This window comes from Haliotis rubra, unplaced genomic scaffold (assembly GCF_003918875.1).
Source record: "Haliotis rubra isolate DU_JTF1 unplaced genomic scaffold, ASM391887v1 Scf900, whole genome shotgun sequence".
Classification (NCBI taxonomy): domain Eukaryota; kingdom Metazoa; phylum Mollusca; class Gastropoda; order Lepetellida; family Haliotidae; genus Haliotis; species Haliotis rubra.
This window is the reverse complement of record NW_025767636.1, coordinates 89,438-106,434: the sequence shown is the minus strand read 5'-3', so window position 1 is coordinate 106,434 and position 16,997 is coordinate 89,438. Positions and strand designations below refer to the sequence as shown.

Below are 16,997 nucleotides of genomic sequence, written 5' to 3'. Positions count from 1 at the left end.
TTTTTTTCGTTGCCTGGTTAGAGGGATTTTTTCATTGATACAAAACATATTAAAGTGATATAAACAGCTGTTCGTTGGAATTAGGCTTAGCTTGAGCTGTGTCATCTGACTTTCAATGACTTTATAAAACATATATCTTTAAATTTTTGCTTCATTGAGGGGATGAGGGAATTTATTGTCATGCCATTGAAACCATGGGATTCCTGTATTTGGTTTTTTTCTGGTTAGAGGGATTTTTTCTCCCCCAATGTGTTTTCCATCTAGCAGGATGTATGGTATTTTCTCAAGATCAAGTGAACCAATCAGAGCCGGACAATCTGACATGGGGGAGGATATTGGAGGATGTTACACAAATGACTGAAATAATTACCTGTGTTGAAAATTGTAATTTATGTGAATATGCTTCAAGGAAATTGTAAAGATGTGTGGAATTGTAGTGAAAAGGTGAGTGAAAGGGTGAGTGGTTGATCGAATGGTTGAGTGGTTGACCCACTGTGTGTGTCAGTGAAAGAGTGGTTGAGTGGTTGAGTGATTGATTGATTGATTGAGTGAGTGAGTGAGTGGTTGAGAGATTGAGTGGTTGACCCACTGTGTCAGTGAAAGAGTGGTTGAGTGGTTGAGTGTGTGTGTGTGAGTGTGTGAGTGAGTGAGTGAGTGAGTGAGTGAGTGAGTGGAGTGAGTGAGTGAGTGAGTGAGTGAGTGAGTGAGTGAGTGAGTGAGTGAGTGAGTGAGTGAGTGAGTGAGTGTGAGTGAGTGAGTGGGTGAGTGAATGAGCGAATGAGCGAGTGAGTGTATATTTCTTCAGTCAGAAATAATCTATAAACAATCTAGACCAGGAAATGAAACTGGAACTTTGATAACAATCTCCTAAATTAGAAAGTCCAAATCGCACAGTCTGACCACTCATTCTCTATTAAAGCAAAGTTTGAATAACTTTTTGTAGTGTACTATGGAGAACTCCTTCAGACATGTCACCGCCCCATTTCAACATGGATAACTGATTCATTGTCTTTTGTTTAACGCCATGCAAAGCGATATTCCAGCAGTATGACATGTATCTACGAATAATCAAGACCGAACCAGACAGCTGATCACGTAACAGATATCATGAACATCAAAATATGAGCATGACATACAGCAACCCACTTAGGAAGTATGAGTGAGTGAGTGAGTGAGTGATTAGTGATTGAGTGAGTTTAGTTTTATGCTGCACTCAGCAATATTCCAGCTATATGGCGGTGGTCTGTTAATAATCAAGTCCGGACCAGACAATCCAGTGATCGACAGCATGTACATCGATCTACGCAATTGGGAACCGATGACATGTGTCAACCCAGTCACTGAGCCTGACCACATGATCCCGTTAGTTGCCTCTTACGACAAGCATGGGTTACAGAAGATCAATATTCTAACCCGGATCTTCACGAGTCTTAGGAAGTGTGACCACCAAATAAAAACAGTCACCTCTCATAAAACACATAGATTCCTTGAGATTAATTTTAACCCAGATATTGAATAGAAAAAACCCATCCATTCAAACTCTGCAAATGTTGTTTCACAAATGCTAGATACGTGTAATATGAAACTGTAAATTCCACACCTTCCCTTTGATCGAGACTTAAAGATCTCTTTATATTTCTGAATCCCAAACTTAAGTTTGTAAACACCCGGAAACACTGTTTACTAGTGTACATTAAAATGTTCATATGTAACATTTTCCTTGCGCTTTTTGTCAAACTTAGTTGAGTGAAATATTTACTACTGGTTACATACAATAGAAATTGGCCCAAGAAATATTTTGCTAAAAATATATTATAAAGAGTATGCTAGCTCTTCTTGCTTTTAAAGGTGGCACCATTAAAAAAATTCTGAGCAGTTTGTGTACCATCCTTGAAGCATGATGCTCAATCAGCATTACAGGTCTTGTTAAATTTAGGTTGCAATATGAGTGCGTGAGTGAGTTTAGTTTTATGCCACACTTAGCAATATTCCAGCTATATGGCGGCGGTCTGTAAATAATAGAGTCTGGACCATACAATCCGGTGATCAACAGCATGAGCACCGATCTGCAGAATTAGGAACCGATGACATGTGTCAAGCATGCCTGACCACCCGATCCCGTTAGTCATCTCTTACGAGGTTTCAGTGTGATTGGAACAGTATTAGAATGAGTGAGTTTAGTTTTACACAGCTTTAAGCAATATTCCAGCAATATCACAGCGAAGGACACCAGAAATGGGCTTCACACATTGTACCCATGTGGGGAACCGAACCAGAGTCTTCGGCGTGATAAGCGAACGCTTTAACCACTTGGCCACCCCCCACTGCCCCAAATAGTGTTAGATGCAGCAATAAACCCAACTCACTCATTCACTCTTCACATTTTGAGTAACTGTTTGTTCATATGCAATTCAAAGAGGCATTTCATATTTTTCTGTCAGGTAATTCAATACATTATATCGTTCATGATTCCAATTTATTGCAGAGCTCCAGATAAGATTTAGCTCACGTGGGTACTGTACCCACTGTATTTTTGGGGAGTGGGTATTATGAATTTTGAGTGGGTATTTCATTTTCCGTTACCTACCGCTTTCAAATATGTGCGTATTTCACATATTTCACGTATTTCAGTCATTTTACTCACCTAAGTATATGTCATTGAGTAAGTTTACTAAGCAGGTATGTTCTGCCTTATGTCATACCTAATCAAACCAACTTAAATATAATGGAAATGATTTCATAAAAAATCAGTCATCCTATACTGACAGTACAACACTAGTCCTATACTAACAGTACAACTTGATAGCAATCGATGTCTTTTCCATTACGCAAGCGATTTTTATAAATATATTCCGTACGCATTTGTTTTAAACTTTTTGCGTATCTAACATTTTAAATGCGTAATTGGTACGCAACAATTATTTTTCAATGCGTAATTGGAATTTTTTTATGCGTATTTTACCAGGATACGCAGCTTATCTGGGCCTCTGTTATTGGGTATTTGAAATTAATGAATAGACATTTAAATAAAAATTATTCTGTGCAAGTTTCTCTTTCAGATGGTATTTGGCTGCATCTCTTCATCATGTTCATGTTACATAACCTCACAGTTAACAGGTAAGATTTCTGAATTACACAGAGCACGACAAGGCAATTTAAGCCTGGCTTAAAAGATCGATCATCAGAAATGTTATCAACTGGTAAATTTATTAATGCTTATTGATATAAAAATTGTGTCATCAATAATATACACTGTTGTGAGGACATATAGCAGGGGTTTACGCAACGCAAAAATGTGCGTCCAATGCACACAAATGTATAGAATGGACCCAGGAAAGTACATATACAATGTCCCCTGGGATGAAGTTCTTGTAATTAAAGTGATCATTGAACCTTGCGGTACAGTCTGCTAATCGTTTCATTACTTTACAGGAGCCTCGTATTTCACGTACTGACCCTTGAAATTATTAAAGGTCACATGCAACGTAAAACACAACTTTGCAGATTCTGATACCTTTCGGTATGGACAGACCGAAACAAATCGTCAAAAATGCAAATTCAACTTATAAAGTTGAAAAATAACGCGATGAAAAAAAACGCGGGAAATCGGAGTTCAAACGTTTCACTAATTTTCCCCAGACTTTTCTGGGGAAAACGGGTTTCAACAGCTGGGCTGCGCTCATAGCACGTGCGCAAGTAAATAGGTTCGCGCAGCTTGGAAGCGGTTGTCGGGTGAATACTTGGTGAAGGCTTTGGTGTGAGCTATTTTTCTAATGTTTTGTTGATATCTCACAGGCGAGAGCTTTTTATATGTTATGACAGTAAATTAACTGTTTATATAATTTCATTTGTCTATTTCACCACACGTTCTTCTTACCGAGACACTTTCTCAGTTCGATACTTAAAAGCAATGTCATTATTTAGCGTTGACAGAATTTCTACCTGTGATATAGATATGTCGTTGTCACAGACAAAACTCAATGTCTAGTTTTATTGACACCTGTGTGTCTGCCTGCCTGTCTGCTAATGACAATATTCAATACACAGCTGCTATCACTGACCACATGCAATTTGAACTTAACACCAATCAGGCTATACACCATAAACAAAATGCATTGATTTATGGCCCGAGTTCGGTCTCTGTCACATTATGTAATTACACAGACAGGCAGGTGTGATACTTGAACACATGACATGTTAAGATGTCTGTTGATTGCAAAATGTTATACACAAAAAATGAGCATGTATTTACAAAACCCAACATCTCTCTATATATATACACACAATTAGCCGTGAAGGCATCTGCAAATGAACCAGCCGTCACACTTGAGTGCACACCCACCCGCTCTGACTGGGTTCGGTATCCCGGCTGCTTCGTTTCTTGGGAAGTAAACCGGAGTACACAATTTTGCACTTTCGATTTGCGATTGTACGCTTATAATTTTGTTTATATATTTTTTCGTAACCAGCAATGTATATTATATGTCATGAATAAGTGATAATTGTGTTTTAATTATGTTTGATTTTTTGGTTGCATGTGACCTTTAAGTAGGGGTCCTGGTGCCCCTGATTTTGTTGGTCAAGGTAAAACCCTGATATAATTTTAATTTATTTACAAATGCACAAAGTTCTGTATTTATTCATGGGACGCTTCTAAATCATGTTTTTTTAGTTGAACATGCATAAATGTCTCACAACTCTCTATTGACTCTAAACATGTTGATTTCTTTGGGACTTTTTCAAATTTTTGCTTGTCTCTTCTCTGATATACATTGATAATCAATTGCTATTTAATAATTGATTATTGATCTCTATTGATAGCCAAATATTTGGCAATGCTGATGTACACTGATGATCAATTGATATTTAATAATTGATTATTGATCTCTATCGATAGCCAAATATTTGGTGATTGGTGCTTTATTCCCAGCAGTCAAGTGTATGATGCCAACATTCATTTGGTAAACAGAGATCACAAGGAAAGAAAATTACAAGTGTTGGCTATCACTCACAAAATGTAGATCGATAATCAGAGCTCAGTTATCAATCAATAATCGATTATAATCTTTAACCCCACCACATGTAGGAATAATGAGACACAATCAGAATACGAAGCAAATACCGAAACAGGCACCAATTAATACTACGATCAAGATGATTGACAATACTTCCTGTTGTGACACACATGCAAGATGCTTACATTGTTGTTTGTATCACTACTATCAGTTGTTTATGTCTGAATTCAACAAACATGACAATTAGAAACATACTTTCTAAAGTTAAAAATGAAATTTGACTTTATTATGAATATTGATTAAGCTCCAGAGTTCATTGATAATCACTGACGCAAGAGAGACTGATTGATGGACCGATTATTGGATCAATAGCTCCAGCACTAAAAAGTAAACAAGCTGAAACGACAACACTAGGTTAAAATAAACAAGGTAGAACAATATAATATGACTGCATTTTTTAAAATGTTCATCCATACTTGGAAGTAACCCAGAATTCTCGTAATATGTTTATGCATTAAATAGTCTGCACAAATAATCCTCTCTGAAATCCTAATTTATTTGGACTTTGTTTTGCTGAAAACTGCATTCAGGAAATACCAGATATAGTCACCACGGCTAACTTTAATGTTTTGAATATGAACCACAAAAAACCATGTTCAATGATTGATATAATGAGTAAGGACAAAGGTGTTAGGGTACGCTAAGATGGCTTCACACATTGTACCCATGTGAGGAGATGAACCTGGGGCTTCGGTGTGAGGAGCGAACGCTTTAACCACAAGGCTACCCCAACGCCCTGCTGTACCACGTCTTCCATGTAATATTCATGTTTGATGTGCAGGGGCTGTACTCTTGGTCACCATTCACAAAATCTGATCATCACTGTAAACTAAGTTAAGCAAAGGACAGATCGCACCTGACCATAGTTTCAGTCTTGTTATGGTATGTGACCTTGATATCTACTGAGTAGATATAGATTAATTTGTGGCCAAATCTCCAGGGGTCTTGTGCCTCATGCCAGCTAAATACTTCAGAGGGCATTGTGTGATTCTAATGCGTGAATGGATGCTCATGTTTTTAGTATCAGAAATGTAGGCTTATTTGCCAGCTAGAGTTATTCCAAACATTAAGATGACTGACTGACCGACTGAGTTTGGTTTCACGCCGCTTTAAGCAATATTCCAGCAACATCACGGCGGGGAACACCAGAAATGGGCTTCACACATTGTACCCATGTGGGGTTTCGAACCTGGGTCTTCGGCGTGACGAGCCAACGCTTTAACCACTAGGCTACCCCACCGCCCACATTAAGATGAATGTGATACACTGCTCCCTAGAATATAAAAAGTTCCAACAAATTGTGAAATAATAATTTTGTGCATCCAATAAATCCTTGAATAAGTATGGGTCAACTGAAAACTCAGAAGAAATATATTGTTGCCTTAAATATACATCATGTCTAATTGCTTAAAACTTTATCGAAAAGAAATTTGAAAATATTTGTTACTGGTAGATGTCAGGACATTGCAAAACATCTTTTGTACTTATTCAAGGATTTACGATTTAGAATTAAGGCATACAAAATAATTTGTTGATAGTAACCTTGAGTTGGAGCAACCTCCGTTTTACTCTCTTGGTCTTCGCTATCTTCACTGTGGTCATTGTTAATCAGCCTCCTCTTCTTGAAAGGCAATGACTTGTTGTCGTGTTTTGTCTTGTCCCCCCCACTGTTAGTATCGGGGTGAAATATCGGTATGCTCCCTAGTGTTGGCAGTGTGCCCAGTGATGGAATGTTCAAACTGGGTAGAGTCAAAGACAAAGTACTTGGTAAACTTGGAAAATTTGACACAGTGCTACTTGCATTTGTGACCTGAGGTTCTAGCACTGGCATTTCACCATATTCTGAACTTGAATTTTTCTGTTTCGTTCTGGTCTTCGTGGGCGTTTCTGGTTCAGACTGACCTGATTTAGATTTTCTCCTCGGTGACCGCTTAGGTGCTTGCTCCTGTGCACCACCTTTCGATTTCGACGCCGCTCGTGTTGGTTTATTTCGGGCGGAGTCAGTCACGTTGCTTTTTGTCGTGTCATGATTTGTCCTGACACGTGACCTAGATTTTTTCGCTTCTGAATTCGGGATTTTGTCCCCTTGGTTTGTTTTTCTGCCCCTACCTTTACCTCCACCTCGCGTCCCTCTGCTAGCAATCCTTTTTGAAGTCCGAGGAGAGGCGGGGGAATCCCCAGGGTTCACGCGCGCAACAGACGACAGGGTAGACATTGCCTCAGCGGCCGCCATTCTGTCCGCTAACTCCTTCGCATCGATGTCAACCTCCATGTTGGTGGAAATAACGCTTCTAAAACACTCTCGTTTGTGGAAACTTGTAGGAAATTCAACTAAAGTAGCTGTCATTGTTGAGGAGGGACACCCTCAAATCCAATTCCCTCTTGAATCGAACCATGGACGAAGTTTGTAATTTCAGCAAATGTAAATTCCCAAGGAAACATGGTTCAGGAAAGCACCGACCTGAGCAGGAGGGAAAGTCCCAGGAACACGTGACGCCGTGCAGCCAATCAAAACTACGTATTCCGAATAATTGGGGATTCCCCCGGTGCATTAGGGACTTACGTGGCAGATATAAATAGAAAATATTCATTTCAGCGAGACTGAGTCGCCATATTGCGCAAGGCACAATAGGTGTTTCACGGGTTTTTATCACGTGAGACGAATAAGTTCAGTTTATTTGAGGTCATTCTCACATATTCTTCCTTCAGTTTGTTAGCGTGCGTTCAATTCAAGGAGATATCTACTAAATTCGCCATTTTCCCTTCAAAGTTATCTCCCCTCGTCCTAAGCGACATGGATTGCGTGGAAAAACCAGTTTTGTATTTTCGGAGGTCGAAAACATGGCGGGTGTCAGTTGTGCAATATTGAGAACGATGTTCAAGCTAATCTTTCGTATTTGTCGATTCCATACATTTATGCAAATATGTATATTATATTATCTCATTGTCGTTGATATTTGAGTAAAATATAAATGATGATACATATTGATTACAAAAAGCAGTCCACGTATGCTGTGACCGCGAAACAGCTCGCCTGCCCCAATGCGTCATTTGAATTTGAATGGCTGTCGCAATAGCCAGTCGCTCGATTGTTGAATACATCCTGCTTTCCTGGAAAAAGCAACAGTGATCTATATGGCTATATCAAACCGAAACTACACCAGCTTCACGGTGCTGTTTGAATTTTTCTGATTATTTTTGACTGAATTTACATCTATATTTAACCAGAGACCATACAATAAACATATATTCTTATTGTATGGTCGTTTTTCATTTCACTTTGTTTATGACTGACTGACTGACTGAGTTTGGTTTTACGCCGCTTTTAGCAATATTCCAGCAACATCACGGCGGGCGACACCAGAAATGGGCTTCACACATTGTACCCATGTGGGGATTCAAACCCGGATCTTCGGCGTGACGAGCCAACGCTTTAACCACTAGGCTACCCCACCGCCCCCTTTGTTTATGAATTATGGAGAGAACGGTATTATGCTGATATTATAGATACTGCTCTCCTGGTGGTAGACAAACGCTTAGGCTCTGAATATATATATAATTTTGATAGTAACGACCAAACCATGCATTTAAATTCAAAAGGAGCCCCAGGGAGACCAGAGATTCTGAACCTGAGGAAATCTAGACTTGCTTCATTTAGGGCTTTAGCACTGCAGAAAGGGCTTGGCAGAAGGGAAAATAATGTGGTTAAGGGACTGTGAGACAGACTATCCTGATGGATTCAGTGTTTACTTTCTGGAAAGCCTGTTTAGTGTTATGGAAGTCGATAATGTTAGGTATATAGGGTTTCATGTCATAATACATAAGGAACTTTAAATTTAATGCCCTGACATCTTTACCTCCGGTGGGGTAGCCAAGTGGTTGTAGTGTTTGCTCCCCACATGTTCGATTCCGCACATGAGTACAACGTGTAGAGCCCATTTCTAGTTTTCCACGCCCTGATATTACTGGACACTATTGCTAAAAGCGGCGTAAAAAATGCTCACTCTCTCTCATTTTTCACTTTCCGACTATATTGTGAATGACGATCCCAAATACTCCGATCGATGAGGACGTCAACTGTAACAGCGAGGACACCATTTCACTGAGTGCTTCATAAGATGTTATTATGAATAGTGAGTGAATGAGTTTAGTTTTACGCCGCTTTTAACAATATTCCAGCAATATCACGACGGTACACCAGAAATGGGCTTCACACAATGTTCCTATGTAGGGAATCGAACGCTTTAACCACTAGACTTCCCCACAACCCCCCTATTGTGAATACCGACTTCTAGATTTTTGCAAACATTCTGTAATATGAATATGCAATGGTCTGCTCTTTGACGACAATTCAAAGTGTAGACAGAATAACCTCTGCTGCAAATACAGTTTCTGCAAAGATATTCTGAACTTCGTTAGAACCACACCTAATAATAGTAGTTAAAGGTTGGTTGGTCCGCTTCTCTCTTCGGGTTAATCAGTATATGAGGACAGTTAAGTTTGTTTGTTTGTTGTATAACGCCCCACTCAGCAATATTCCAGCTATAGGGCGGCGGTCTGTAAATAATCGAGTCTGGACCAAACAATCCAGTTATCAACAGCATGAGCATCGGTCTATACACAACCGGGATACGATGGCGTATGGCAAGTCAGCGACCTGACAACCCGATCCCGTTAGTCGCCTTTTAACGACAAGCATGGGTTACTGAAGACCAGTTCTAAGCCAGTTTGATAGTTAAGTGTTGGGTAGGGAAATAGTCTATGAATCATGTCAGGTAAGTGAGTATTGCTTAATGCCGCATCAGCAATTTTGCAACTAGTTGCTGCAAGACTGTTATGAATGAACCAGAACTTCAGGTGATATAAAGTATATTTTGTCTGATTGTGTGTCTCCATCGTAATCAACTTTGGCTTGAACATATTGCTCGCTTCATTAAACGTGAAATGTGCAGTGGTATAAAGATTGAAAATTTATTTGACGAAGGTAACAGTACCAGCCTGTCGTATTGCATTTGGCAAAGTTCATATACTGTTAATTGGAGAATATAGGTTTAGTCCGAACTGAAAGATTATGTCCTTCTTGTATTGTCCCTGGTATTAAGTCAGAATATCTTTTCTGTATGGAATGTCTATTTTACAATGGTGCTAATGATTGGACTAAACACTAAACAGAATGGCGACGTATCTCACCTACCGTCATCAGACGGTTGACATTGGGTTGTCATACACGTTATTGACGTGACGGGTCCTTGTCCATCACGGTGACATTCGTTGAGATTTTTATCTTTTCAGTACATGTTACGTCATGCATCCATACCTTTTGTGTCTTTTTTTAACTAGATTGTGTTTTTTTTAATAAAAATTGTATTTTTTCGTCAATTTATATTATATCTCTCAATAGCACAGATATTAAACCAGTAATGTTGTCATATATTAAACATGTTATCAACTGCTTGGCCACATGTGTGCTTCAAGCTCTGATAATACGATAACGTTGACTATGTACGGAAATAAACAAACTTTCACAATGTACAATGCGAGTGCGTTTTTGTGTGTGCGTCTTACCCGTATGTCAGTTAACATACTTTCTGTTACAATGAAGTGAAATTCAATCAAGCCAGGAACAAATATACTCCTTGTATATCCAGTATGTGTAATCTTATCGCTTGATAAGCGCTGACTTAATAGAACTAGGTTAACACAAGTCGCAAACAGGATGTAAGGGATATAGCCGCTTGGGATGCTGTCGTAATTCCTCTTGATAATACTACACTTAACATTTACTGCCATAACTGCATCAGTGGACTCATGGACTCCTCAGCACAACGTGGCTAAAAGACGCTCCTCGTAAGGAACATTTAATTAATGTTCACTGTTCTCAGAAGCATACTGACTGACTGACTGAGTTTGGTTTTACGCCGCTTTTAGCAATATTCCAGCAACATCACGGCGGGGGACACCAGAAATGGGCTTCACACGTTGTACCCATGTGGGGATTCGAACCCGGATCTTCGGCGTGACGAGCGAACGCTTAAACCACTAGACTACCCCACCGCCCCTCAGAAGCATACACACGCACACACATACACACATCGGGGCGGTGGGGTAGCCTTTGATATCTTAACTGCATTATCGCACTTGGGCATGAACTCCTCATGTCCTCATCGCTGTGACCAAAAGAATAAGATATGCAACGCAGCATATATATCTCAAAAGAATTAGATATGCAACGCAATCTTAACATGTTTGTTTGTTTGGGACGGTGGGGTAGCCTCGTGGTTAAAGCGCCCGCTCGTCACGCTGAAGACCCGGGTTCGATTCCCGACATTGGTACTATGCGCGAAGCCAATGTCTGGTGTCCCCCGCCGTGATGTTGCTGGAATATTGCTAAAAGGGGCGTAAAACACAACTCACTCACTCACTCTCTCATTCAACATGTTTGTTGTGTTTTAATTGCTTGTTTGTTGCGGATGTGTGACCAACCAAACCAACCAACACCCACCAAACATACCCTGGGACATATGACCCGTCCTAACTTGAACTAGTGAAATATATATTTGAGTAATGGGATATTACGTACAACGATCTAGTTTTATTAAACCCAACCATAACTTTTATACGTGTGATTTGCGTTTTGTTAATAACTACTGTGAAAACTGATCGGGCAGTAAATTTCGGATAATCAATCTCTAATTAAATTTTTTGTATTTATTTTAGCATGACATGAGTGTCGACACACGTGTAATGTGTTTATTAAGATCAGGAGAGTGAGTGAGTGAGTGTGGTTTTACGCCGATTTTGGCAATATTCAAGCCATATCAGAGCGGGTGACACCAGATATGGGCTTCACACATTGTACCCATGTATGGAATCGAACCCGGACCATCGGCATAAAAAAATGGCATCAAGGTATATGTTGTCATTGACGGGATTCTAGCACACATTATACATGTAGTTGTCGTCTCCGTTGTGAGTTGAGGCCCCGGCAGTTACAATATACATCTATACCTTAACGCCAGTTCTTTACAAGACCCTGTGAAAAACAGAAAACACAACAAACACTAGCCGAAGGAAAGCACTGTTGGTATAAAACTATTGCGGAATGTGTCACTTTGATGCATACCTTGATATTTATACTGACTGACTGAGTTTGGTTTTACGCAACTTTTAGCAATATTCCAGCAATATCACGGCGAGGGACACCAGAAGTGGGCTTCACACATTGTACCCATTTTGGGAATCGAACCCGGGTCTTCGGCGTGTGTCACACTAGAGGAGCATTGAGGAAGTATATACTATAGTCCGTTTGGCTCAAAAGCGAACCGATGAATTGCAATCTAAATCGAAAACTAATAAACATATACTGAACCACAAAAGAAATGTCTCACTGATAGATTTGTCTTTGCAAGCTGACAGTGGTTCAATAAATACCTTAAAATGGATCACAAAAACGATCAGGACCAACTCTGTGAGTTTTTAAAATAATCCTTTTGTCCGAAAAATCAGAAGAAGTGGAATAAACTTTGAATGGATGAATAATCATAATGAAATGGAACGAGGACCACGGACAACCAGAACACCTGAATCCTTGGGATGGCAACCAATCCCATGGAAAATCACATGGACGACACATGGATCATGGATCACAATATCACATGGACGGCCATGGGTGGACTTGCCAAATGGACATGGACAAGGACACAGGACGGACACACACACACGATGTACCAGACGTGGACACACACAGGGTGGACACACACATGGAACAGGAATGGATGGACACAGTGGAAGGAACACACACATGGACAAGGATGGATGGACACATGGACACATGGACATTGGCATGGATGGATGACACAGCACATGGGCATGTATGACACATGGCATGAGCCATGGCATGTATGGAGTCCCATGCATGACCCACACACACACATGGACACATGGCATGGATGCATAAACATGGATGGACAGTGGACACACACACAGATGGATCAACAAGGAACGATGTTGAATAACTGCATAGTTAAGAATATGTTGTGGTTCTTGTATTCGAAATATTGACTAGTGCGAATTACGAACATTAATCAAGCTTGCGTTGTGTTTAGAATGAAGGAATGACGATACAGGAAATGTTTCTGTACTAGTTCGTAATGCGGATTTACTAAACAGTTATACAAATAGGACATGTGGATGTTTCAGCTGTCTGTCAGTAGCTTACTGTCTTATTGACTCAAATGAGGAGGTTACCTTATGCCTCACTCCGATCCTCTCCCAGATGCAAGACTCGATCAACAGATCAACAGAAGCTCACTTTGATGCTTATCTTCACCCCCTGAGACCCCGCCTTAGTCGATTCCTGATTTCCGCCTTGATCCAGCCCTGAACCCCCGCCCTGTACTTGCCCCTGCCCATACACGAAAACCCTCATCTTCCTCCTACCCTGACATGCATCCAGATTCCACCCTGGCTTCAATCCTGATCACTCCCTGGCCTATATCCCGCTATAATCCCACCTTTATCACACCCTGACTTCCACCTTTATCGCACCCCGATTACCACTCATATCCCACTTTTATCCCACCCTGACTGCCACCCCTATCCCACCTTTATTGCACCCCGATTACACTCATTTCCCAACTTTATCCCACCCTGACTACAACCCATATCCCACCCTAACTGTCATCCACGTGCCAGCTTTATCCCACCCATATCACTCCTTTATCTCACCCTGACTGCCATCCATGTCCCAGCTTTCTCCCAAACGCACTGCCACCATATGCCTCCTTTATCCCACCCATATCACTCCTTTATCCCGACCGGACTGCCCCCATATCCCTCCTTTATCCCACCCATCTCCCTCCTTTATCCCGACCGGACTGCCACCATATCCCTCCTTTAACCCACCCATCTCCCTCCTGTATCCCGACCGGACTGCCACCATATGCCTCCTTTATCCCACCCATATCACTCCTTTATCCCGACCGGACTGCCACCATATCACTCCTTTATCCCACCCATCTCCCTCCTTTATCCCGACCGGACTGCCACCATATCACTCCTTTATCCCGGACCGGACTGCCACCATATCACTCCTTTATCCCACCCATATCACTATCCCAACGGACTGCAGCCACCATATCACTCCTTTATCCCTCGACCGGACTGCCCCTATATATCACACCTTTATCCCGGACCGGACTGCCCCTTATCCCTCCTTTATCCCGACCGACTGCCACCATATCACCTCCTTTATCCCACCCATATCACCTTTGTCCCCGACCGGACTGCCACCATATCACCTTTATCCCACCGGATTCGCCACCATATCACTCCTTTATCCCGGACCGACTGCCCCATATCACTCCTTTATCCCGACCGGACTGCCACCATATCACTCCTTTATCCCGACCGACTGCCACCATATCACCTCTTTATCCCACCCATATCACCTCTTTATCTCGACGGACTGCCACCATATCACCTTTATCCCGACCGGATCGCCACCATATCCCTCCTTTATCCCACCCATCTCCCACCTTTATCCCACCGGACTGCCACCATATCACCTCCTTTATCCCGACCGGACTGCCACCATATCATCCCTTCTTCGACCGGACCACGCCATATCCATACTCCTTTATCCCGACCGGACTGCCACCATATCACTCCTTTATCCCACCCATATCACTCCTTTATCCCGACCGGACTGCCACCATATCACTCCTTTATCCCGACCGGACTGCCCCATATCACTCCTTTATCCCGACCGGACTGCCCCATATCACTCCTTTATCCCGACCGGATATCATATCTCCTTTATCCCGACTGGACTGCCACCATATCATCGCTTTATCCAACACCGACTTCGCCACCATATCACTGCCTTTATCCCACCGATCCACCATCACTTTATCCCGACCGGACTGCCACCATATCACTCCTTTATCCCGACCGGACTGCCACCATATCACTCCTTTATCCCGACCGGACTGCCACCATATCACTCCTTTATCCCACCCATATCACTCCTTTATCCCGACCGGACTGCCACCATATCACTCCTTTATCCCGACCGGACTGCCACCATATCCTCCTTTATCCCACCCATCTCCCACCTTTATCCCCACCGGACTGCCACCATATCACTTCTTTTATCCCACCGGACTGCCACCATATCACCACCTTTATCCCGGACCGGACTGCCACCATATCACTTTATCCCGACCGGATCGCCACCACCTATCCCTCCTTTATCCGCACCGGACTGGACTGCCACCATATCACTCCTTTATCCCGACCGGACTGCCACCATATCACTCCTTTATCCCACCGGACTGCCACCATATCACTCCTTTATCCCGACCGGACTGCCACCATATCACTCCTTTATCCCGACCGGACTGCCACCATATCCCTCCTTTATCCCACCCATCTCCCACCTTTATCCCGACCGGACTGCCCCCATATCCCTCCTTTATCCTACCCATATCCCTCCTTTATCCCAACCTGGCTACCACAATATCCCACCTTTATCCCATCGTAACTACCACCTATATCCCACCTTTATCACATCTGACTACCAAACATATCCCACCCTGACTACTACCCATATTCTTCCTTTATCCCACCCGCACTAACACCCATATCCCCCTTTATAACATCAGACTACCACCATTATCCACCCTGACTACAACCCATATTCTTCCTTTATCCCACCCCGACTACCACCCATATCCCACATTTATCCCAACCGGACTACCACCCATATCCCACCCTGACTACCACCCATATCCTACTCTTGTCACTACCACCCATCCTACACCCTGACTACCACCCATATCCCTCCTTTATCACCCTGACCCACTGACTACCACCCATATCCTAACTCCACCTACATCCCACCTTTATCACATCTGACTACCAACCATATCCCACGCTGACTACCACCCATATCCCACCTTTAACCCACCCACATCCCACCTTTATCACATCTGACTACCAACCATATCCCACGCTGACTACCACCCATATCCCACCTTTAACCCACCCACATTCCACCTTTATCACATCTGACTACCAACCATATCCCACGCTGACTACCATCCATATCCCACCTTGAACCCATCCACATTCCACCTTTATCACATCTGACTACCAACCATATCCCACCTTAATCCCACCCTGACTGCACCCACATCCCACCCTGACTACCACCCATATCCCATCCTTGTCACACCCTGATTACCACCCCTACCCCACCTTTATCCTGACCTTGAACTTCACACCTACCTACACCCGACCCTTTTTAATGTGAACCTGTTCCTCCCAACTGGTTCACAATGCTGCCCCAATATATACCACGCTAATCAGGTGACAGTATAGTACACTTTACCAACATTATACAAACACTGCCAGAAATAAATAATGACAACATGTCGTACGTAGAGCACCCGGGATGAGCGTGTACACCTAGACGTGGTCGGACCATACAGAACTGCCGGGATACACCAATGTAATAAATCATTGATATCGATCAGCTATATCTCGACTGTGTAGTACTAACAGACCGCGCGACCCGCAAACATCCAATGATAAACCAGTACGGATGACCCCGAATGGCCTCGCATTGACCTAGACTTGTCCTATAGTCGTGATGGAGTGTATAACTAAGGGAATTGGTTATTATATAGCAATTTTAATATCATACCCTGTATAAACCGGAATGCCTATATAAGCCAATCACATAAATTTCGTCTTACAGTCCGTCTGTGTATATCTTCATCTTAATTCTTATATTCACAAACGGTAAACTAGGGTTATAAAGAAATCAAAATGACCATTCATCTTAGTTCGTCATAACCGTGGTTCGTTGTACGTATTTCGACTAAAATACATATCTTGTGGCCTGAACCAAAACACAGT

At 42.1% G+C, this 16,997-nt stretch overlaps 1 protein-coding gene across 2 annotated transcripts in view; it reads right to left on the bottom strand.

Moving 5' to 3' along the window:
* Positions 1-7,544, bottom strand: part of LOC124264001 — a 37,218-nt gene extending 29,674 nt beyond the window's left edge. For both annotated transcript variants that reach the window (XM_046698723.1, XM_046698724.1), the window contains exon 1: positions 6,618-7,544. In XM_046698723.1, the coding sequence (XP_046554679.1) occupies positions 6,618-7,422 (805 nt within the window). In that variant the 5' untranslated portion in view covers positions 7,423-7,544. The remainder of the gene's footprint in view (positions 1-6,617) is intronic.
* Between the last annotated feature and the right edge of the window lie 9,453 nt (positions 7,545-16,997).